Raw genomic sequence first — 23,492 nt, 5'->3', positions numbered from 1 at the left:
ACTAATAACGACCTGCAAACAACTAATCAATATTCACTATTACTAATATATTTGTTTTCAAAGCAAGTACAATTTCCTCTAAGTCTTTTCAGATTAAATAAACTATTACTTTCACTTCAATGTTACTATAGGCAAGCATCTGTCAACAACTTTGTTACAATGTCTAGATTATGGCACTATTATAACATAGACAACTCTAATTAAAAGTCATACTCCAAAGCTGATATCAAAACTCAGGACTAGAATATTTTTAAAAACTTATAAAATTAAAAAAAAAAAAAAAGCCAGCTATTGTTTTAACTTTAGATGAGACAATCTTCTCAGTTTCCCCTTTTCACCTGTAAGGAATAAATGTATTATATCTGTAATTAAGTTAATTAATCTTAGACCTGGCTTTCCCTTACTCCTGCTACAGTGAGAATTTATAACCACCTGTGAGGGACTTTGGCTCTTAAGGTGCTTACTCATTTATAAAACTATAAAAAAAAAAATTTTTTTTTAATAAACCATAAAAGCATAAAAGCAGCAAAAAGGATAAATTTTATCTATCCTAAAATCAGAATTCAAATCTAGTGTGTGGGTCCACTTTCTCTCTCTTGTCAGATTGAATTCAGCTTGTGTCCTACAAGACTTTTTGGATTTCTGTTACTAATACATACTAATTTATACCAAACTTTACTTTTCTAACACTTTCCTGCATATGCCTGCATTATGTGTCAAATCACTACTAAATACAACTCTCCACATCTCTCTGCCACTTTTAATCAGGAATAGAAATGTAATTACCTTAGCAGACTTACTTTGCTTTATATTGATGGCACTTCCTTCTATTTGCATCTTTCATGCTTTAAGGAGTATCTTCTCTGCTCTAAATAAATTTTTTATATACTGGAATTTGATATTCCTAAACATGCCCACCTTATTCTATAATTCTGAAATTTAAAAAATTTCTATCCTTTAAATTTTTTATCTTGCCAGAATTCAGTTTTTAGTCCATATTCATACACTTCACTTTAGTCATTTGTAGTACTATTACAACTTAGACATTTCAACCAGAACGTCTAAGTTTACAATAATTATGTCATGATTTTGCAAATGGTGAAGAAATTTTTGTTTTCATCTATACTATTCTAAAATTCCCAGTCAATCCTGGGATATTTTATCACAAAGGTATACTGGGCTGACTGATACATTCATATAATGATCTCTAAAATCTCATTTGGGGGGATCTTTTATAGATCATACTGAAAGCTTACAGACTAATATTAAGTGATTTATTTATTCAATCAAAATATGAGTGCTTGCTTTCTGCCACAACGTGCCTTTTATCCTACACACTAGGGATACCAACACGAAAGACCCACTCACTGTCTTTAAAGCAACTTAAAGTCCAACAAAGACAGACAATTAACCCAATTATTATGAGTGCCTAAGATCTTTACTGTGATGAAAGTACCCAGAGGGTGACAAGGAAGGGGATGTAATTAAGCCTAGGATGGTCAGTAAGGTAACCCAGAGGGGATAATTTTTTGTTGAATCTTTGAGAAATAGAAATAGTCAGCCAAGTAGGGAGGATTCTAAGCAATGGGCTCAATATGTAAAAACGCACAGAGGAATGAGAGAAAAAACAGCATAACCTAGTAATCAGTAGTTTAGTATAGTTAGAGCTGTGGGAAGAGGAAGGAATTGAATGATGGGAGATAAGAATGGAATGATAGGCAGGCAGAGATTATATAATGAAAAGCTTTGCAGTCCAAGTAAAGGACTCTGAACTCTGAGAAGTCTGCAGACTGTACAACTTCCTAAAATATATTAGAAAAAAATAACCAGCACATCACATCAAGCCTATGTTTTCATGGTTATTACAGTTTTCAACTTAAAAGGTGTAAAAAAAAAATGAGGTATATAATGAAAAATATTTAACAGTGTAACTTGAAGAAGGAAGAAAAGAAAGAAGAGGTACAGACTTTGTGTGAAGTGGAAACGTTAGAAATAGTAAGTGGTAGGTACCCGTAAGCATATATGGCAAAAATCATGAAGGTGATACTAGAATTAAGTTTGGAAGACAATGGCATAGTGCTTAAGAGCCCATATTTTAATATCAAACCTTAATGTCTATCCATCATTCTTTGTAAATTAATTTTTCTATGTCTCAGCTTCCTAACAGGACTGTGGTTATAATTTAGTGAAAGAAAAATGCATGTAAAACACTCAGCACACTAAAACACTTAGAACTAGATAAGAAGATGGCTAAACTGGGTTTGAACCCCAGCTTTACTCCTTACTAATTCTGTGACCTTGGGAAAGTTATTGGGAATTAATAACATTCCCCACCTGATAGGACTGTTGTGAGAAATAAATGAATTGAGTATAGAACAGCAGCAACACGGTGTGTTGCTAAATTAAACATATTATTAAATAAATGTAACCTATCAATACAAAGAAAATATTTGGTATCAGAGAATCTTATTTGCATTTTAGAAAGATAAATCTAGCTGAGTGCTAAGGATGTTCTATAAAGTGAACAGGTGTACAGGCAGGAAAAGTTACGAAATTATTTCAACACTTCAATAAAGAAACACAAAGGACTTGAATAAAGTTATGACAAACTATATAGGTTAGAAGATACTTAAAAGACAAACTCAACCAAACTTGATAAATAATTATACAAGGTAAAAAAGGAAAAAAGCATAAGGGAAGGAAATTTCAAAGATTCCCAGATTTTAGCAAAAGAATGAATTATATTGGCATTTGGCATTCAAGGAGAAGTATGTGTATGATTGTGAAAACCTTGTGACTGACACCCCCTTTATCCAGTTTATGGACAGATGAGTAAGAAAATAAAGATGAAAAATAATTAAATAATAGAGGGGGTTAAGGGGTATGAGATGTTCTGGGTGTTCTTTTTTATTTTTATTTTTTGGAATAATGCAAAAGTCAAAAAATTAATTATGATGAATGCACAACTATATACTGATACTGTGAAGCACTGATTATATATTTCGGATGATTATATGGTACTGAATATATGTCAATGAAATTTCATTAAAAATATATTACTTAAAACTTGAAAAAGGAAAAAAAGAAAGAAGAGGTACAGACTTTGTGTGAAGTAGAAACGTTAGAAATAATAAGTGGTAGGTACCTGTAAGCATCAAGGAGCTATCCAGCCAACTGGATATGATATAAAATAAGAGCCTGGAGAGAGTTTGAAAACAGTTTTGGTTTTACCCTAGTCGAGGATCTCTAGAAGTAGCCATGATGAAGTTCATATGCCAATTATCCGATATTGCTGAGACACTGGCCTCCCTCTTTACTTTTTTAAAGACTTAATCTTTGCTTTTCATCAGAACCACCCCTACTACTCCCCCAACTCACATCTCAAGTGTAAAGGTCAATTATGTAATTGTAACAATAATTATAAGACCAAATAGCTTTAATTAGGGGTCCAATTATTTATATTTGTCCATCAAGAAGGAACCATTAATTCAAACCTTTATTTCCTTCTTTATCTAATTCTCTATCCACAGCAAAACGTTCCTCGGTAATGGCATGAGTAAGTAAAATCTACTCTTTCCTATCCTCCCCAATCTTTTTAGAACATTCAAACCTAAATCTGATTTTTAAATATCAAAATTCCAAACCCAAAAGGAAGTCAACAATTTGGATTTACTTTTTAATTCAGATACATTTTTAAAGATGTGTGTAAGGCAATAAACCTTTTCAACAGGGACTATTTTGAGGAGAAAAACTTACATCTCTTTCTTACCTGATGCACCTATATTTGCCTTATCTTCAGGAACCAGATTTTTATCCTTATTTAAATCTTCAACTAAAAGTTTGTCCAAATGCTCAATACAAAGTCTGCTGTCAATTTGATATAACAATGCAGGGCAAATGTATGTAAATAGATCAGGTGAGATTGGAGAGTTGGCGCCATGACCATAGTATCTTAACAACTGAGTGACGTTCAAACACTGCAAAGAAATTGATAAAGCAAATTAATTATGAGTATCTTTAAGAAGATTATACAAAAAAGAAATTACTGCATATAATAAAAAATATTCTGAATATTACTTGAAAACTATTTGTAATACACAGATATCTATTAGAACTTTTTGATAGGAATTTACCATCAGAGTATATTGAACTAGATTACCTAAGACTTTGTATGGATTTTAACTGTATTTCCACTCCAACACATGAGAGAAATGATTTCCTGCCATCCATAAGAATGATTCGCAACTAGTTATCCAACAATTCTTAACGGATGAGGAGAAAAATCACTTCCCTAGTAAACTATAATTATTAATGCCTTGAGATTATTATTTGTGAAATAGTTTTAAACACACATAGAGCATTTTAATAACTTTATATTAAAATATATCATAAGAGACATTTCCACTGCCAAAAACATCTGGAAAGAATATTATATTGGGAAATTCTAGGCCAGTGCTAGTTACAAGGAGACAAAACTGGAAGATGAAATAGGTGGCTTCACTCACTTGTATTTTAAAAAAAAAGCAGAAAATAAACAAGCTTGGAGTCTATCATACAGTAGAAATAGATATCTAAAATTACAGCAAAGGAAGTGGTATTTTCCCTTTTTCACACATATTCATGCTAGTTGTATGAATACTTATTTGCTTGCTAATTCACTATGGCACCAACAAACAAACAATGATTCTTCTCAGATCTTAATTATCATGAGGTACCACCCTAATGTATAGAACATTTCCAAAAAATCCTGAGATAATTCCCAAATTCATTAGACCTGTGAAGAAATAAACAGGTCTGATGATACAGAACCCACAGTTCTGACATGAAAACAAAACATGAATGATAATATCCAGTTATTATCAACAAAGATCTAGGTTATTACCTATAGTAATAAATGAATGCATTTCTTTTTAAAGCACACTAAAATTTTAATATCTAAATTATGCTAAAATCAGTGTTTAAAACTGATTTATTATTTCAGTATTACTTATATAATCAGTTATTAAAAATAAACTGATGATTTATATAGGGAAGAAACTCAAAGATACTTACTCAGATGCAAAACATATCTCAGTGAAAAGAGGGAAAATTCAACTTCGCCAAGTAGAGAATTTTTGATATTTCTCACAAGCAGTGGGGACAACCAAAGCAATAGGCTGAGCCCACAATCTTGGGGTTTGTTCATATGAACTTAACCCCGCAAAGCATAGGCTAAGCCTACTTAAAATTAGGCCTAAGAGTCACCCCCAAGAGAACCTCTTTTGTTGCTCAGATGTGACTTCTCTCTCTCTCAGCCAACAGGATAAGCAAACTCACTGCCTGCCCCCCACCCCTCGTCTCTACGTGGGACATGACTCCCAGGGGTATGGACCTTCCCGGCAATGTAGGGCAGAAATCCTAGAATGAGCTGGGACTCAGTACCAAGGGACTGAGAAAACCTTCTCAACCAAAAGGGGGAAGAGAGAAATGAGACAAAATAAAGTGTCAATGGCTGAGAGATTCCAAACAGAGTCGAGAGGTTATCCTGGAGGTTATTCTTGCGCATTAAATAGATAACACCTTTTTAGTTAAGGCATTAACAGAGAGGCTGGAGGGAACTGCCTGAAAATGTAGAGCTGTGTTCCAGCAACCATGTTTCTTGAAGATGATTGTATAATGATACAGCTTTTGCAGTGTAACTGTGATTGTGAAAACCTTGTGTCTTATGCTTCTTTTATCTACCTTATGGACAGATGAGTAAAACATATGGATTAAAAATAAATAAATAATAGGAGAAACAAATGTTAAAATAAATTTAGTAGATTGAAATGCTAGTGATCAATGAAAGGGAGGGGTAAGGGATATGGTATGCATGAACATTTTTCTGTTTTCTTTTTATTTCTCTTTCTGAATTGATGCAAATGTTCCAAGAAATGATCATGATGATGAATATACAACTATGTGATAAAAAAAGAATGTTCATATTGTATGTTGATTGGTTTTATTAATAAAAATTTTAAAAAAACATATCTCAATGATAGAGAAAGAAATAACAAAAGAATGAGATCATTTTCCATACTTGATGTTGAAGCAGAGTAGAGAAGTCTGTCTGCCCTTATTTTTCCTGTCCTGCCTTCTATATATATGTACAAGAAACACTGATTCAACGAACTTCTAAACTTTAATAAAAGTGTTAGAAATTAGAATAAACTAGGATACTGATATGCTTTTAATGAAAAAGTAAATATGTTAGAGGTGAATAGTTTTTTTTAATCAAGAATGAACCAATCAAATGTGAAATTACTCAAAAGAATATGAAAATGAGGAAGGAAAACAGGATCATCCCACTACAACTGGAGTGGCTGATCATATTTTTTTATTTACCCTTAAACTGCAAAGGTATAAGAAAACACTAATATCATGAGTAACTAACTAGGTCTTATCATAAAGTGCCATAGGGAAATCAAGCCTTCCATATGGGCAGAATACCTGATTTTGGAGCTGGATCAATGAGTGGGAACCATTCAATAATTCATTCAACAAATTATTAATTATGTAAAAGAAACTGCTCTCATTACATTCTAGGAGCTTAGGTTGGGAAACAAAACAAAGTTTCAATTTTCAAATTATCTTGAAACCAGCAATAGTAATAACAGTGAAAACTAACTTGAAGAGTCAACAGGTCACAAGTGAGATAGTAAAATACAGAATTAAAATAAGGAAGATACTTTCTAATAACCTTTCAACATTTAAATTTGAGGAACCCAAAATTTGAGAATATCAGAAACAAATAGTACAAGCAAATATTCAGATAAAAATCTTTAATCTGATTTTAGTTCTTTAATGTACTTCATTCAAAATTGTTACCCAGAAATATGTTTCTATGGGATTATTTCAAGATCCTCACTGTTGCTACTTCTCTTCACCTAAAATGCTTGACAATTATTGAAGCATTACAGAACAACCATCGGACATGTTTTTATACTTACTTCATCATGCTGACGGTCATCTTCATTATGATCTTTGTGACTAGCAGCTGAATAAATTGCACTTTTTTTAACATGCGGTGCTTCTCGCTTTCTAATATGTCGAAGTTCACCTTCATTATCAGATTCGAGATCTTGGTGTCCATGACCAGGACCATGACCATTATGTTCTGGAAGATGTACATGAGAACGACCTGGGTTATGTACATGATCAAGTTTATGGACCCGATTATGTTCACCCTGACCATGGTTAGGGGGAAAACCTGGTGTAATAACCTCAAAATTTATATTACTTTTCTTCCCTTTTCTTTTCTTCTTTTGTTTTGGTGGCTTAACTTCAGTTTGTTCCTGTGTTGTATTGGTCTTTGTTGATGGTACATGGCTAGGCTCCCCACGATCACTCTGAGTAACAGAGTCATTATGAAAATGGCGAGTTGCATTATGATCAAGGTGATGATGCAAATGACGATTATGTAAGTGATGATTACGGTCGTGCATATGTTTATCACCAGATTTTACAGCTACTTCAATTGTCTCTTTCTCTGGATCACATTTATGATTTCTTTTTGTTGATATACTTGTCACAGTCTGATTTTCTGAATTTAAATGATTATGGGAATGCTGGTGGTTATGTGAGTGAAAATGCTTTCCCTCTTGAACCGCCAAAATATCTAAGTGAGAAACATGATCGTGGCCAAGATCCTCATGATTAATCTCAACTACTTTTATCTCTCCAAGGCCCAAGTTTGTTAAAAGTTTCTCCAGACCAAAAAAGGATAATCTTCCATTTTCACCATAACGGTCAAAAAGTTTTTCAATATAGTATTTTTTCTCATTTTCAGCATCCAGCACTGAAAATTTGCTTGGCTCCGATTCTGACATTCCATGATGCTCTTCAGGGCCATAGTCATGCTCTTCATGGCAATGGTTGCAATGATGGAAAATAAATGTCAGCAAACAGATGAGGCAAAATTTTGTGTGCATATGTACCTTCATCTCTATTTTTCCTAAAGAGATTTAAAGAGAGATAGGCATTAGTTTTATACCTAGACACATTCAAAATAACTGCAATAACTTTTCCATACTAAAGAAATAAAATGAATCTTGACTCCAATAACTCACAGCATGAGTCACAGCATATACAAAAATTGTTACAGATGGCTAGAAAAATTAAATATGAAACAATAAGTGACAAAAGAATAAAGTGTTCAGAACTGTACTGTCCAATATGGTAGCCACTAGTCGCATATGACTATATAAACTTAAATTTAACTAAAATTAAATTTAAAATCCAGTCTCTCAGTCATATCAGCTACATTTCAAATGCTCAATAGCTATAAGTAGCTAATACCTACCATACTGGACATTGCAAATATGGAACTTTCCCATCATCACAGAAAATTCTAGAATCTAGAAGACTTGTCCAACAGAAATACAGTATGAGTCAATTATCATCTAATTTTAAATTTTTCTAGTAGTCATACTGAGAAGTAAAAAGAAATAGATGAAACTAATTTTGATCCTAAAACCTTTAAGATAAAACACAAAAAGCATTATAAAGGAAAGGAGTGAAAAGTACACACTACATTAATATTATGAAATTTCCATTTACCAAGAGACATCAGTAAGAGATTGAAAAGGCATGTCATGGATTGGGAGAAGAGAACCAAAATTTACCATAAAGAATATATAAAGAACACCTACAAATAATATGAAAATTATGAGACAACCTAGTGGAAAAAGTGGGTAGAAAACTTGAGAAGGAACTTCATAAAAGGATCACCAAATTAATAAGAAGCATACAAAAAGATATTCAACCTCAAAAGTCATCAGGGAAATCACAAATTAGATACTATATACTCATCTGAAAAAATAAAATGTAAAAGTCTGACAATATCAAATGTAGAAAAAATATGGAACAATTAAAACTCTCATAAACTGCTGGTGGTAATATAGGTAGGAATGTGGGAGGTAATAATTGGGAGATGACCAGAAGAGAGGGGCTTCCAAAGTGTGGTGATATTCTTTTTTCTTGAAATGAATAGTGTTTCAACAAATTACTATGTGAAGACTTATGCTCTGGGTACTTTACTGGATACATGTTATATTTCAATGAAAGTTTTTTTAAAAATCAATTTTTCTACAGTGAAAGCCAATTAGAAAATATAGTTGTAAACACAAACTATAAAGAGGTTTCTAGAAACAAACAGAACAAGATGTATAAACCTAATAAAAGGAGAAATTTATAAAACACTATTGAAGGTCAGTAAAAGAGAACAGCAAAAACTAGAGAGAGCCATCAGCATCCGTGTGGATGGTATAAATAGCATAAAGTATGAAATCTTAGGTGTTTATTTCAATTTAATTCAATGTCAGTCAAAAGTCTGGTAGTTTACCTGTGCAGTAATAACACTAAATGTTAATGGATTAAACCCCCCAATCAAAAGACATAGACTGGCAGAATGGATTAAAAAACAGGACCCATCTATATGCTGTCTCTACTCAAACGACATGAGGGCAAGGACACAAATGGACACTTGCACAGCAATGTTTATAGCAGCATTATTTACAATTACCAAGAGATGGAAACAGCCAAAATGTCCATCAACAGATGAGTGGCCAAACTGTGGTATATACATACAATGGAATATTATACAGCTGTAAGACAGAATAAAGTTATGAAGTATGTAACAACATGGATGGACCTTGAGGACATTATGCTGAGTGAGATTAGCTAAAAACAAAAGGACAAACACTATGTGGTCTCCTGAGATGAACTGACATTAGTGAACAAACTTGGAATATTTCGTTGGTAACAGAGACCATCAGGAGACAGAAACAGGGTAAGATATTGGGTAATTGGAGCTTAAGGGATACAGATTGTGCAACAGGACTGAATGTAAAAACTCAGAAATGGACAGCACAATACTACCTAAATGTAATACAATTATGTTAAAACACGGAATGAAGCTAAATGTGAGAATGATAGAGGGAGGGGGGCTGGGGGCATAAATGAAATCACAAAGAAAGATAGATATGGTATAATCTAGGAATGCCTAGAGTGTATAATGGTAGTGACTAAATGTACAAATTTTAAAAATGTTTTTGCATGAGGAAAAACAAAGGAATGTCATTACTGCAGGGTGCTGAAATAGATGGTAATTAATATTGTAAAATTTCAACTTATGTGTGAGACTAAAGCAAAAAATGTTTATTTGGTACAAAATTTATACTTTGACTAGTGCATTTCCTAATATAATTTATGTAGATAGTTGGTTGAACAACATAAGTACATGGAATCTTGGGTAGAACATGAGATTTTGTTGGTTTGCCAGAGTGATTTAATCAGTGAGTGGAAAAGTATTTGCAAATTCCCCTTTGGGGAATGGTGAGAATGGGGGAAAATTCAACCTCCCCAAGTTGAACTCTTGATATTCTCACAAGCAGTGTGGACAATCAAAGCTATAGGCTGAGCCCCCAGTCTTAGGGTTTGTTCATATGAAACTTAACCCCACAAAGGATAGGTCAAGCCTACTTAAAACTAGGCCTAAGAGTCACCCCCAAGAGAACCTCTTTTGTTGCTCAGACGTGGCCTCTCTCTCCAGCCAACACAACAAGCAAACTCACTACCCTCCCCCTGCCTATGTGGGACATGACTCCCAGGGGTGTGGACCTTCCTGGCAACCTGGGACAGAAATCCTAGAATGAGCTGAGACTCAGCTTCAAGGGATTGAAAAAACCTTCTTGACCAAAAGGGGGAAGAGTGAAATGAGACAAAGTGTCAGTGGCTGAGAGATCCCAAACAGAGTCAAGAGGTTATCCTGGAGGTTATTCTTAAGCATTAAGTAAATATCACCTTGTTATCCAAGATGTAATGGAGAGGATAGAGGGAACTGCCTGAAAATGTAGAGCTGTGTTCCAGTAGCCATGTTTCTTGAGGATGACTGAATAATGATACAGCTGTCACAATGTGACTGTGTGATTGTGAAAACCTTGTGTCTGATGCTCCTTTTATCTATCTGGTCAACAGATGAGTAGAACATATGGAATAAAAATAAATAATAGGAGGAATAAATGTTAAAATAAATTTAGTTTGAAATGTTAGTGATCAATGAAAGCGAGGGGTAAGGAGTATGGTATGTATAATTTTTTTTTCTGTTTTCGTTTTATTTTTCTGTTGTCTTTTTATTTCACTTTCTGAATTGATGCAAATGTTCTAAGAAATGACCATGATGATGAATATGCAACTATGTGATGATATTGTGAATTACTGATTATATATGTAGAACGGAATGATCATATGTTAAGAATGTTTGTGTTTCTTTCTTGTAATATATTTTTTTTAAATTTAAAAACTAATAAAAAAAAAACCTGGTAGTTTGATTGTTTCTGATGAAATTTCACATGCTTATCCAAAAATTCATATGGAAGAGTAAAAACCCAAGGATAACCAAGATAATTCTGAAGATTAGCAAGATAATAAATATCAAGACTCCTTTTTTATAAAAGTACACTAACTAAAATAACATAGAACTGGCACAAGGATAGAGAAATAGACCTGTGGAAAAGAACAGAGATCAGGAAGACAATCAATAATATTAATATTGACTGTGAAGAAATGGTTCCTCCTCACAAAATACACAATAGTCACTTCCAAGAGGATTAAAGGATTAAATATGAAAAGCAAAACTTATAACAAGTTTTAGGAGAATAACACTATGACCTTGGGGTAGGGACGGATTTTTTAGCTAAGACACAGAGAGTACAAACTATAAAGGAAAACTTTCATTAATTTAATTAAACTCAATTCTTTAAAAATTTCTCTATAATAGAGAACATAATAAACAAAGCTTATGAAAAGCCACACCCTAGAAGATATTTGCTACATGTATAGATAAACAATGTATACAAAAGATCAGTATCCAAAATATACAAGACATATTTAAATAAGGAAAAATTTCCAGGGTTGCACAGAAAACCATGCAAGGATATAAACAGGAAAGGTGAATGAACAGCAACATATGATTACTAATAATCTAGGTGATGCCTGCCTAGAGAATATACCAAGATACCAATAGGCAAAAACAAATGTGTGACAATACCAGGTCATTAGCAAACATCAAATGTGGAGAAAGAGAAACTATTTTACCCTGTTGGTAGCACTATACAGTTATATAAACATTTTGGGATACATTCTGACAGCATCTAGCAAAGCTGAAGATAAATACACCCTACAGCCCCCAAAGTCCACTTGACCAATTCACCTTACAGAAACTCTTGCAGGTAGGCACAAGGAAACAGGTCCAAGAATCATTATTGCTGTATTGTCAAAAATTTTTAAATATGAACTATCTTGTAACAGGATGCATTTGGTTACAAATTAGAGAAGACTCAACTTAAAGTGGTTAAAACAAAAAGGAAATTTTCATATTACAAGAAGTGGGGAGAAATGGTGATTCCAGCACAACTACATTATCAAAGCCTCCAGTGCTCTCATCCTCAGATTTGTCCCCTCAGGGTCTCAAACTGCTGTTGCTCCAACCATTTCACTGTTGTACAACTAGGTCCAAAGCTAGATTTATCTTCGTGCCTCTCTTTTTATCCAAAGAGCAAAAGCTTTCTCTGAAGCCCCTCCCAGACAACCCCTTGCATATCTTTGATCAGGATTAGGATTGTACCACATGACCAGCCAAAACCAACCAATGATAAAGAAAGAATTACTAAGCCATTGACTTAGATAACTCAAAATTCATTCCTGTGGAGCTGGAAAGAAGTCACTGTTCCTAAGTATAAGGGAAGGGGAATGAATACTCATAAAACTTGGAGGCCTAACAGCAAGGAAAGAGGAGGTAAGGGAGGAAAAGCTATTGATGATGCAACATCAACACTATTAGTGTCTACGACAAGCCTAAATGCCCATAAATGGAAAAGCGGATAAAATAAATGTGGTGTATTTATATAATTAAAGATTACACTGCAGCTAGAAGTGTATGAATATGAAGAAACATTCACCAAACGCACAAATCTCAGAAACATAATGAAAAAAGCAAATTTTAAAAGACACACATTATGTCATTTGCCTACAATATAAAAACATGCAAAACAAAATACTTTTGGATACATATGCACATAGCAAAACCATAACATGGATCATTACATTCTGGAGGGTGGTTATCTTTTCAAGAAGGAAAGGAGGGGAAATCAGATGAAGGCGGGGTCTTACATATTTAACTGCATTTACAGTATTTTATTTCTTTTAAAAAGGTGGGAGAAGGTCTGAAGCAAATGTGGCAAAACATTGAACATCTGTTAGAGCAGGAAAATGAGATTCAGAGGAGCTTGATATATTCTACCTATTATTTTTGGCATGGACAGGCTCTGGGAATCGAACCCAGTTCTCCTCTACCACTGAGCCACCACTGGACTGCCCTGATATATTATTCTATGTCATTTTCTATACATTCAAAAAGATTTCACTTAACCTATATTAGTAGTTTATCAGGATTCCTTGGGAACTTGTGAGAAATGCACATTCTTGCAAATACCCAGACCTACTGAATCAGAAACTATGGGGATAGGGCATGCAAATCTATTCTATCAAGAGCTCCTAGTGAGTTCGATGTAAGTTAGTGGTTTGAGAATCACTATCTATACAAATAATTACAAAATACTCCCATTTATTTAAAATGATATTTTAGTCAATGGAATAAATTAAGTTGAATTACCACATATGGCATATGTGGGTTAAACATTTTTTAAATAATTAGTCTGTAAAATGTATTTAAGTCCAACCTACACTGAAATTGTTTTCTGATTCAAACACTTCAATTTCTTATACAGGCTCATGGATAAAGTCACCACTTAAAATACATAAATTTTACTTGTAAACTAATGAAGATAAAAGGGCATAAGTGCTTAAGAACAATCATGATTAAGCAGAAAGTGGACATAATTGTATTCCCTTAGCATGTTACATTACATGTTACATTCCCTGCACTCAATCACCTTGGTTTTCCACCAGAAAAGTGATATTTTAAGTGAGTGTTGCTCCATTCATATGATATGTAAATATCTTGAGTTTTTTAAGGGCACATTTTCTGTCAAATAAATAGGTACCAGTGATGGAAAAAAATAAAATAAAATATCAGGTAATATCAAATGAATGACTCCATGAAACACAAAAAGTACAGGTGGTCTCTATGAGCTTTAAATTGCCATTTGTCCCTATTTTTAAAAAGTATACGTCCTCAGTTTGTTCACTGCAAAGATTCTATCTTTCTCAAGTTCTTTCATCATTTACATTCAAGAGAAAATCAAAGGAATGCAATCATGGTGAAATCTTAAACCTGTGCTAAATAAATATTTTTTAATGATTTACTTTCAAAAAATGATCTACTTCAGTAAATCATAAGTTATACAACTTTAGTTTACAACTGCCACAGCATATATATGCTTAAGGATCATTTGAGTGAAGTTCGCATTAGTTAGCATAAGCTAAGCAGCTATGAGCAAAGAGATTCTTCCTAAAAGGGAGTGGGATAAATAAGCATAAAAGGGAGTGGGATAAATAAGCAAGTTTATTTACCTCTCAAAAACAGCCCAAGACGTGGGAGATGACCCTGGCCCTGGCACCGTGGGATCAACAGTGCCAACCTGACAAAAAGGGAGAAAAGAGGTGTAACATAAAAAGTATCAGTGGCTAAGAGAGTTCAAATAGAATCCAGAGGCTACTCTGAGGTCTAAGCAGTTAGACATTACTTACCTACCATAACTTGCCAAGCCCCAACCAAAACCATTCCAGCCAATCCTAAAGAATACCTAGGGCATTATATAAGATTCTACAAAGGTTCTGTGCACTAGGGTAACCTTCCAGAAGCTTATAACCTACAGATGGGTCCCTGGACCAGATAAATCCCGAAACACAGAGGGGCCAGCTGCTCCAGAATACCAACTAGTTCCATCCCATTATTCCATATTATAGAAAGGCCCTTCCAACATGAAAAAGTTAGAATGGGCATAGTCCAAATACTCTTAAAGAGTGGGAGAAAGCTCAAAGGTGATGGTGGAGTTATAGAGAGAAGGCAGGGTTTAACAAATTACTATAAGTCCTGAATCATTATACTGATATTTCTTTTAGCCTCCAGTACCATAGAGCAGCTAAAAATAAAAATCTAAAACTGTGGAACTGTAACCCATACCAAACTCTGAAATCTGTTTTACAACTAACTGTTGTGATGTGCTTTGAAATGTATTGCTTTTTTGCATTGTTATTCTCACAAAAAAGAAAAAAAAGTTGTGATGATAAATTAAAAAAGGGGAAAAAAGAAAAAAAAGTAAATTTATGCTTAAGACTATAAACAAACAAACAAAAAACAGCCCAAGATGACTGTTTCAGTCTGTAGGCAGCTCTGCTCTTGTCATTCAGAGACACACGAGTTGAAAAATAATTACGTTGAAAATAATTACAATGTAGTGTCTCATAGGGCTTACATGGGTGATACCTAAATCAGTTAGAAATTAGAAAAACTGGAAGACCAGTTTTCCTGGTCAATGGCAGGAAATTTCCTCTTCAATGACAATTTACATATATCAATTCTATTCACATTCTAATGGCAAGAATTCACTGACATGGCCTGAATCAGCTATAAGAAGGGTGAGAAATATAGTCTCAGCTAAAACTTACAGAGTTCCCAAGGATTCCATGAAAGTTAAGGATTCTTAAGCACAAAGGGATTCTTTGGGGTGGAGATAGAAAAGGAATGGGGTGAATGTTGCCCAAGTCCATATAACACTTAACTCTAAACATTGCCTTTATAGGATAGAGTCTTGCCCTAGCCAAAAGAGTCCGTTAAATCTTTTAGATTGTGGAGTTTTTCAAGTGTTCTGCATTGCGCACATGATAGCTTTACAATTAAGAATATTTTTTCAGGTGACTTCCAGAGAAGATGGTGGCTTAGTAAGGTGCGCGCGTCTTAGTTCCTCCTCCAGAACAACTACTAAATAACTAGAAACAGTACAGAACAGCTCCCGGAGCCACGACCGAGACCAGACACACAGTGTACCACAGTCTGGAACGGCTGGACCAGCTCTGAGACTCCGCTGCGGTGAGGTCCCCGAGCGGTGCACGCCTCCCCGGGCCGCGGCGGCTGGTGGCCGGCCCCCCTCCCTCCCTCCTTCCCAGTCCGGCTGAGAGACTAGGATCAGCGGTTCTCCAAGCCGCGGCGGCTGGTGACCGGAGCCCCTCCCACACACGCGGCTTCCTGGGCCAGCTGGGAGCCTCAGATCGGTGGTTCCTCAAGCTGCGGCGGCCGGCAACCGGAGCCCCTCCCACACACGCGGCTTCCCGGGCCGGCTGGGAGCCTCGGATCAGCGGTTCCCCAAGCCGTGGCGGCCAGCGACCGGAGCCCCACCCACACACGTGGCTTCCCGGGCCAGCTGGGAGCCTCAGATCAGCACTTCTCCAAGCCGTGGCGGCCGGTGACCGGAGCCCCTCCCACACACGCGGCTTCCCGGAGGGAAAGGAAAGAGTCTCCAACAGTAGTAGAGTCTGAGTCCAACCTAACACCAATAGTGGCATTAATGAACAACTTCTGACTACTAAAAATAGGCCCTCAGCTCAGGCAAAACTTATCAAGGCAGAAGTGGCCTATTGGACTAACTGTAAAAGAGGAAAGGGGGCGAAACAGAGCCTTCTGCGGCGGTTTCTGCGGAGGCTTGGTTGTCTCTGGGCTCAGCGCTGGGATTGCACAGGTTGCGACTGCCAGGAACGCAGAGGCGGGCTGCTTTCCGGGCTCTCTACCACCTGAATCTTTCCCGCGGGAGGGGTGAAACGCAACTCAGGTGGAATCCCTCTCTCAAAGAATTCAGACCCGAGGACTTCACAATTTGAAGTCATTAAAACCAACCTACAACCTTTCCTCTGTCTCCACCACACACCCAGCAGCGAGAGTCTTCCAAAGTTAAAGGAGCCACAACATCTTTTGTTGGTGGGATGCGCAGACAGACAAGCACCACATACTGGGCAGGATAAGAAAAACAGAGCCCAGAGACTTCACAGGAAAGTCTTTCAACCTGCTGGATCCCACACTCAGGGAAATCTGATTAAATGCCCAAAGGCCAGTAAAAAATAACAAATCACACCAGGAAAATTGAAGATATGGCCCAGTCAAAGGAACAAACCAATAGATCAAATGAGATACAGGAACTGAGACAACTAATTCTGAATATACGAACAGAAATGGAAAACCTCTTCAAAAACCAAATCAATGAATTGAGGGAGGATATGAAGAAGGCAAGGAATGAACAAAAAGAAGAAATGGAAAGTCTGAAAAAACAAATCACAGTACATATGGGAATGAAAGATACAGTAGAAGAGATTAAAAAAACAATGGAAACCTACAATGGTAGATTTCAAGAGATAGAGGCTAGAATTACTGAACTGGAGACTGGAACATCTGAAATTGAAAAAGAAACAGAAACTATAGGGAAAAGAACGGAAATATTTGAGCAGGGGCTCAGGGAATTGAATGATAATATGAAGCACACAAATATACGTGTTGTGGGTGTCCCAGAAGGAGAAGAGAAGGGAAGAGGAGGAGAAAAACAAATGGAAGAAATTATCACTGAAAATTTCCCAACTCTTATGAAAGACCTAAAATTACAGATCCAAGAAGTGCAGCACACCCCAGAGAGAATAGATCCAAATAGGCGTTCTCCGAGACACTTACTAGTTAGAATGTCAGAGGTCAAAGAGAAAGAGAGGATCTTGAAAGCAGCAAGAGAAAAACAATCCATCACATACAAGGGAAACCCAATAAGACTATGTGTAGATTTCTCAGCAGAAACCATGGAAGCAAGAAGACAGTGGGATGATATATTTAAATTACTAAAAGAGAAAACCTGCCAACCAAGACTCCTATATCCAGCAAAATTGCCCTTCAAAAATGAGGGAGAAATTAAAACATTTTCAGACAAAAAGTCACTGAGAGAATTTGTGACCAAGAGACCAGCTCTGCAAGAAATACTAAAGGGAGCACTAGAGTCAGATATGAAAAGACAGAAGAGAGAGGTATGGAGAAGAGTGTAGAAAGAATGAAAATCAGATATGATATATATAATACAAAAGGCAAAATGGTAGAGGAAAGTATTACCCAAACAGTAATAACACTAAATGTTAATGGACTGAATTCCCCAATCAAAAGACATAGATTGGCAGAATGGATTAAAAAACAGGATCCTTCTATATGCTGTCTACAGGAAACACATCTTAGACCCAAAGATAAACATAGGTTGAAAGTGAAAGGTTGGGAAAAGATATTTCATGCAAATAACAACCAGAAAAGAGCAGGAGTGGCTATACTAATATCCAACAAATTAGACTTCAAATGTAAAACAGTTAAAAGAGACAAAGAAGGATACCATCTACTAATAAAAAGAACAATTAAACAAGAAGATATAACAATCATAAATATTTACGCACCGAATCAGAATGCCCCAAAATACGTGAGGAATACACTGCAATTACTGAAAAGGGAAATAGACACATCTACCATAATAGTTGGAGATTTCAATTCCCCACTCTCATCAATGGACAGAACATCTAGACAGAGGATCAATAAAGAAACAGAGAATTTGAATATTACAATAAATGAGCTAGACTTAACAGACATTTATAGGACATTACATCCCACAACAGCAGGATACACCTTTTTCTCAAGTGCTCATGGATCATTCTCAAAAAAAGACCATATGCTGGGTCACAAAGCAAGTCTCAACAAATTTAAAAACATTGAAATCATACACAACACTTTCTTGGATCATAAAGGAATGAAGTTGGAAATCAATAATAGGCAGAGTACCAGAAAATTCACAAATACATGGAGGCTCAACAACACACTCTTAAACAACCAGTGGGTCAAGGAAGAAATTACAAGAGAAATTAGTAAATATCTCGAGGCAAATGAAAATGAAAACACAACATATCAAAACCTATGGGACGCAGCAAAGGCAGTGCTAAGAGGGAAATTTATTGCCCTAAATGCCTATATCAGAAAAGAAGAAAGGGCAAAATTCGGGAATTAACTGTCCACGTGGAAGAACTGGAGAAAGAACAGCAAACTAACCCCAAAGAGAGCAAAAGGAAAGAAATAACAAAGATTAGAGCAGAAATTAATGAAATTGAGAACATGAAAACAATAGAGAAAATCAATAAGACCAGAAGTTGGTTCTATGAGAAAATCAACAAGATTGATGGGCCCTTAGCAAGACTGACAAAAAGATGAGAGAGGACGCAAATAAATAAGATCAGAAATGGAAGAGGAGACATAACCACTGATCTCACAGAAATAAAGGAGGTAATAACAGGATACTACGAACAACTTTACGCTAATAAATACAACAATGTAGATGAAATAGACAAGTTCCTAGAAAGGCATGAACAACCAACTCTGACTCAAGAAGAAATAGATGACCTCAACAAACCAATCACAAGTAAAGAAATTGAATCAGTCATTCAAAAGCTTCCCAAAAAGAAAAGTCCAGGACCAGACAGCTTCACATGTTAATTCTACCAAACATTCCAGAAAGAATTAGTACCAACCCTGCACAAACTCTTCAAAAAAACTGAAGTGCAGGGAAAGCTACCTAATTCATTCTATGAAGCCAACATCACCCTCATACCAAAAGCAGGCAAAGATATTACAAAAAAAGAAAACTACAGACCAATCTCTCTAATGAATATAGATGCAAAAATCCTCAACAAAATTCTAGCAAATCGAATCCAGCAACACATTAAAAGAATTATACATCATAACCAAGTAGGATTCATCCCAGGTATGCAAGGATGATTCAACATAAGAAAATCAATTAATGTAATACACCATATCAACAAATCAAAGCAGAAAAATCACATGATCATCTCAATTGATGCAGAGAAGGCATTTGACAAGATTCAACATCCTTTCCTGTTTAAAACACTTCAACGGATAGGAATACAAGGGAACTTCCTTAAAATGATAAAGGGAATACATGAAAAACCCACAGCTAATATCATCCTCAATGGGGAAAAATTGAAAACTTTTGCCCTAAGATCAGGAACAAGACAAGGATGTCCATTATCAACACTATTATTCAACATCGTGTTGGAGGTTCTAGCCAGAGCAATTAGACAAGAAAAAGAAATACAAGGCATCAAAATTGGAAAGGAAGAAGTAAAACTATCACTGTTTGCAGACGATATGATACTATACGTTGAAAATCAGGAAAAATACACAACAAAACTACTAGAGCTAATAAATGAGTAAAGCAAAGTAACGGGTTACAAGATCAACATTCAAAAATCTGTAGTGTTTCTATACACTAGCAATGAACAAGATGAGGGGGAAATCAAGAAATGAATTCCATTTACAATTGCAACTAAAAGAATAAAATACTTAGGAATAAATAAATTTAACTAAAGAGACAAAAGACCTATACAAAGAAAACTACAAAAAACTGTTAAAAGAAATCACAGAAGACCTAAATAGATGCAAGGGCATACCGTGTTCATGGATTGGAAGACTAAATATAGTTAAGATGTCAATTCTACCTAAATTGATTTACAGATTCAATGTAATACCAATCAAAATCCCAACAACTTATTTTTCAGAAATAGAAAAACCAATAAGCAAATTTATCTGGAAGGGCAGGGTGCCCCGAACTGCTAAAAGTATCTTGAGGTAAAAAAATGAAGCTGGAGGTCTCACGCTGCCGGACTTTAAGGCATATTATGAAGCCACAGTGGTCAAAACAGCATGGTATTGGCATAAAGATAGATATATCGACCAATGGAATCGAATAGAGTGCTCAGATATAGACCCTCTCCTCTATGGACATTTGATCTTTGATAAGGCAGTCAAGCCAACTCACCTGGGACAGAACAGTCTCTTCAATAAATGGTGCCTAGAGAACTGGATATCCATATGCAAAAGAATGAAAGAGGACCTGTATCTCACACCCTATACAAAAGTTAACTCAAAATGGATCAAAGATCTAAACATTAGGTCTAAGACCATAAAACAGTTAGAGGAAAATGTAGGGAGATATCTTATGAATCTTACAATTGGAGGCGGGTTTATGGACCTTACACCTAAAGCAAGAGCACTGAAGAAAGAAAGAAATAAATGGGAGCTCCTCAAAATTAAACACTTTTGTGCATCAAAGAACTCCATCAAGAAAGTAGAAAGACAGCCTACACAATGGGAGACAATATTTGGAAACGACATATCAGATAAAGGTCTAGTATCCAGAATTTATAAAGAGATTGTTCAACTCAACAACAAAAAGACAGCCAATCCAATTACAAAATGGGAAAAAGACTTGAACAGACACCTCTCAGAAGAGGAAATACAAATGGCCAAAAGGCACATGAAGAGATGCTCAATGTCCCTGGCCATTAGAGAAATGCAAATCAAAACCACAATGAGATATCATCTCACACCCACCAGAATGGCCATTATCAACAAAACAGAAAATGACAAGTGCTGGAGAGGATGCGGAGAAAGAGGCACACTTATCCACTGTTGGTGGGAATGTCAAAGGGTGCAACCACTGTGGAAGGCAGTTTGGCGGCTCCTCAAAAAACTGAATATAGAATTGCCATACGACCCAGCAATACCATTGCTAGGTATCTACTCAAAGGACTTAAGGGCAAAGACACAAACGGACATTTGCACACCAATGTTTATAGCAGCATTATTTACAATTGCAAAGAGATGGAAACAGCCAAAATCTCCATCAACAGAAGAGTGGCTAAACAAACTGTGGTATATACATACGATGGAATATTATGCAGCTTTAAGACAAGATAAACTTATGAACCATGTAATAACATGGATGGACCTAGAGAATATTATGCTGAGTGAATCCAGCCAAAAACTAAAGGACAAATACTGTATGGTCCCACTGATGTGAACGGACATTCGAGAATAAACTTGAAATATGTCATTGGTAACAGAGTTCAGCAGGAGTCAGAAACAGGGTAAGACAATGGGTAATTGAAGCTGAAGGGATACAGACTGTGCAACAGGACTAGATACAAAAACTCAAAAATGGACAGCACAATAATACCTAATTGTAAAGTAATCATGTTAAAACACTGAATGAAGCTGCATCTGAGCTATAGGTTTTTATTTTGTTTTGTGTTGTTTTGTTTTGATTTTACTATTATTACTTTTATTTTTTTTTCTATATTAACATTCTATATCTTTTTTGGTTATGTTGCTAGTTCTTCTAAACCAATGCAAATGTACTAAGAAATGATGATCATGCATCTATGTGATGATGTTAAGAATTAATGATTGCATGTGTAGAATGGTATGATCTCTAAATGTTGGGTTAATTTCTTTTTTTCCGTTAATTAAAAAAAAAAAAAAGAGAAGGGATAATTGGAGATGAAGGGATACAGACTGTACAACGGGACTGGATATAAAAACTCAGAAATGGACAGCACAATACTACCCAATTGTAATGCAATTATGTTAAAACACTGAATGAAGCTGCATGTGAGGTATAGGTTTTTTGTTTTTGTTTTTTTTGTTTTTTTTTCTTTCTATTATTGTTTTAATTCTTATTCTGTTGTCTTTTTATTTCTTTTTCTAAATCGATGCAAATGTACTAAGAAATGATGAATATGCAACTATGTGATGTTATTAAGAATTACTGATTGTACATGTAGATTGGAATGATTTCTAATTGTTTTGTTAATTCTTTTTTTAATTAATAAAAAAAAAAAAAAAAAAAAAAAAAACCACAATGAGATATCATCTCACACCCACCAGAATGGCCATTATCAACAAAACAAAAAATGACAAGTACTGGAGAGGATGTGGAGAAAGAGGCACACTTATCCACTGTTGGTGGGAATGTCAAATGGTGCAACCACTGTGGAAGGCAGTTTGGCGGTTCCTCAAAAAACTGAATACAGAATTGCCATATGACCCAGCAATACCATTGCTAGGTATCTACTCAAAGGACTTAAGGGCAAAGACACAAACGGACATTTACACACCAATGTTTATAGCAGCGTTATTTACAATTGCAAAGAGATGGAAACAGCCAAAATGTCGAGTGGCTAAACAAACTGTGGTATATACATACGATGGAATATTATGCAGCTTTAAGACAGAATAAACTTATGAAGCATGTAATAACATGGATGGACCTAGAGAACGTTATGCTGAGTGAGACTAGCCAAAAACTAAAGGACAAATACTGCATGGTCCCACTGATGTGAACCGACATTAGAGAATAAACTTGGAATATGTCATTGGTAACAGAGACCATCAAGAGTTAGAAATAGGGTAAGATAATGGGTAATTGGAGCTGAAGGGATACAGATTGTGCAACAGGACTGAATACAAAAACTCAAAAATGGACAGCACAATACTACCTAATTGTAATGCAATTATGTTAAAACACTGAATGAAGCTGCATCTGAGCTATAGTTTTTTGTTTGTTTTTGTTTTTTGTTTTATATATTTTTGTATTTTT

The 23,492-nt window shown here is 35.4% G+C and overlaps 1 protein-coding gene across 2 annotated transcripts in view; it reads right to left on the bottom strand.

Moving 5' to 3' along the window:
• Nucleotides 1-23,492, bottom strand: part of SLC39A10 (solute carrier family 39 member 10) — a 104,676-nt gene that overhangs the window by 55,651 nt on the left and 25,533 nt on the right. The window contains exons 2-4 of one of the 2 annotated variants that reach the window (XM_077154512.1): nt 14,551-14,618; nt 6,969-7,972; nt 3,770-3,977 (exon numbers count right to left, since the gene is read on the bottom strand). In XM_077154512.1, the coding sequence (XP_077010627.1) occupies nt 3,770-3,977; nt 6,969-7,961 (1,201 nt within the window). In that variant the 5' untranslated portion in view covers nt 7,962-7,972; nt 14,551-14,618. The remainder of the gene's footprint in view (nt 1-3,769; nt 3,978-6,968; nt 7,973-14,550; nt 14,619-23,492) is intronic. The other variant, XM_077154511.1, reaches the window with a different exon arrangement.

The sequence above is a fragment of the Tamandua tetradactyla genome, chromosome 3, assembly GCF_023851605.1.
Source record: "Tamandua tetradactyla isolate mTamTet1 chromosome 3, mTamTet1.pri, whole genome shotgun sequence".
Taxonomy (NCBI): domain Eukaryota; kingdom Metazoa; phylum Chordata; class Mammalia; order Pilosa; family Myrmecophagidae; genus Tamandua; species Tamandua tetradactyla.
This window is presented reverse-complemented; position numbering and strand designations above follow the sequence as displayed.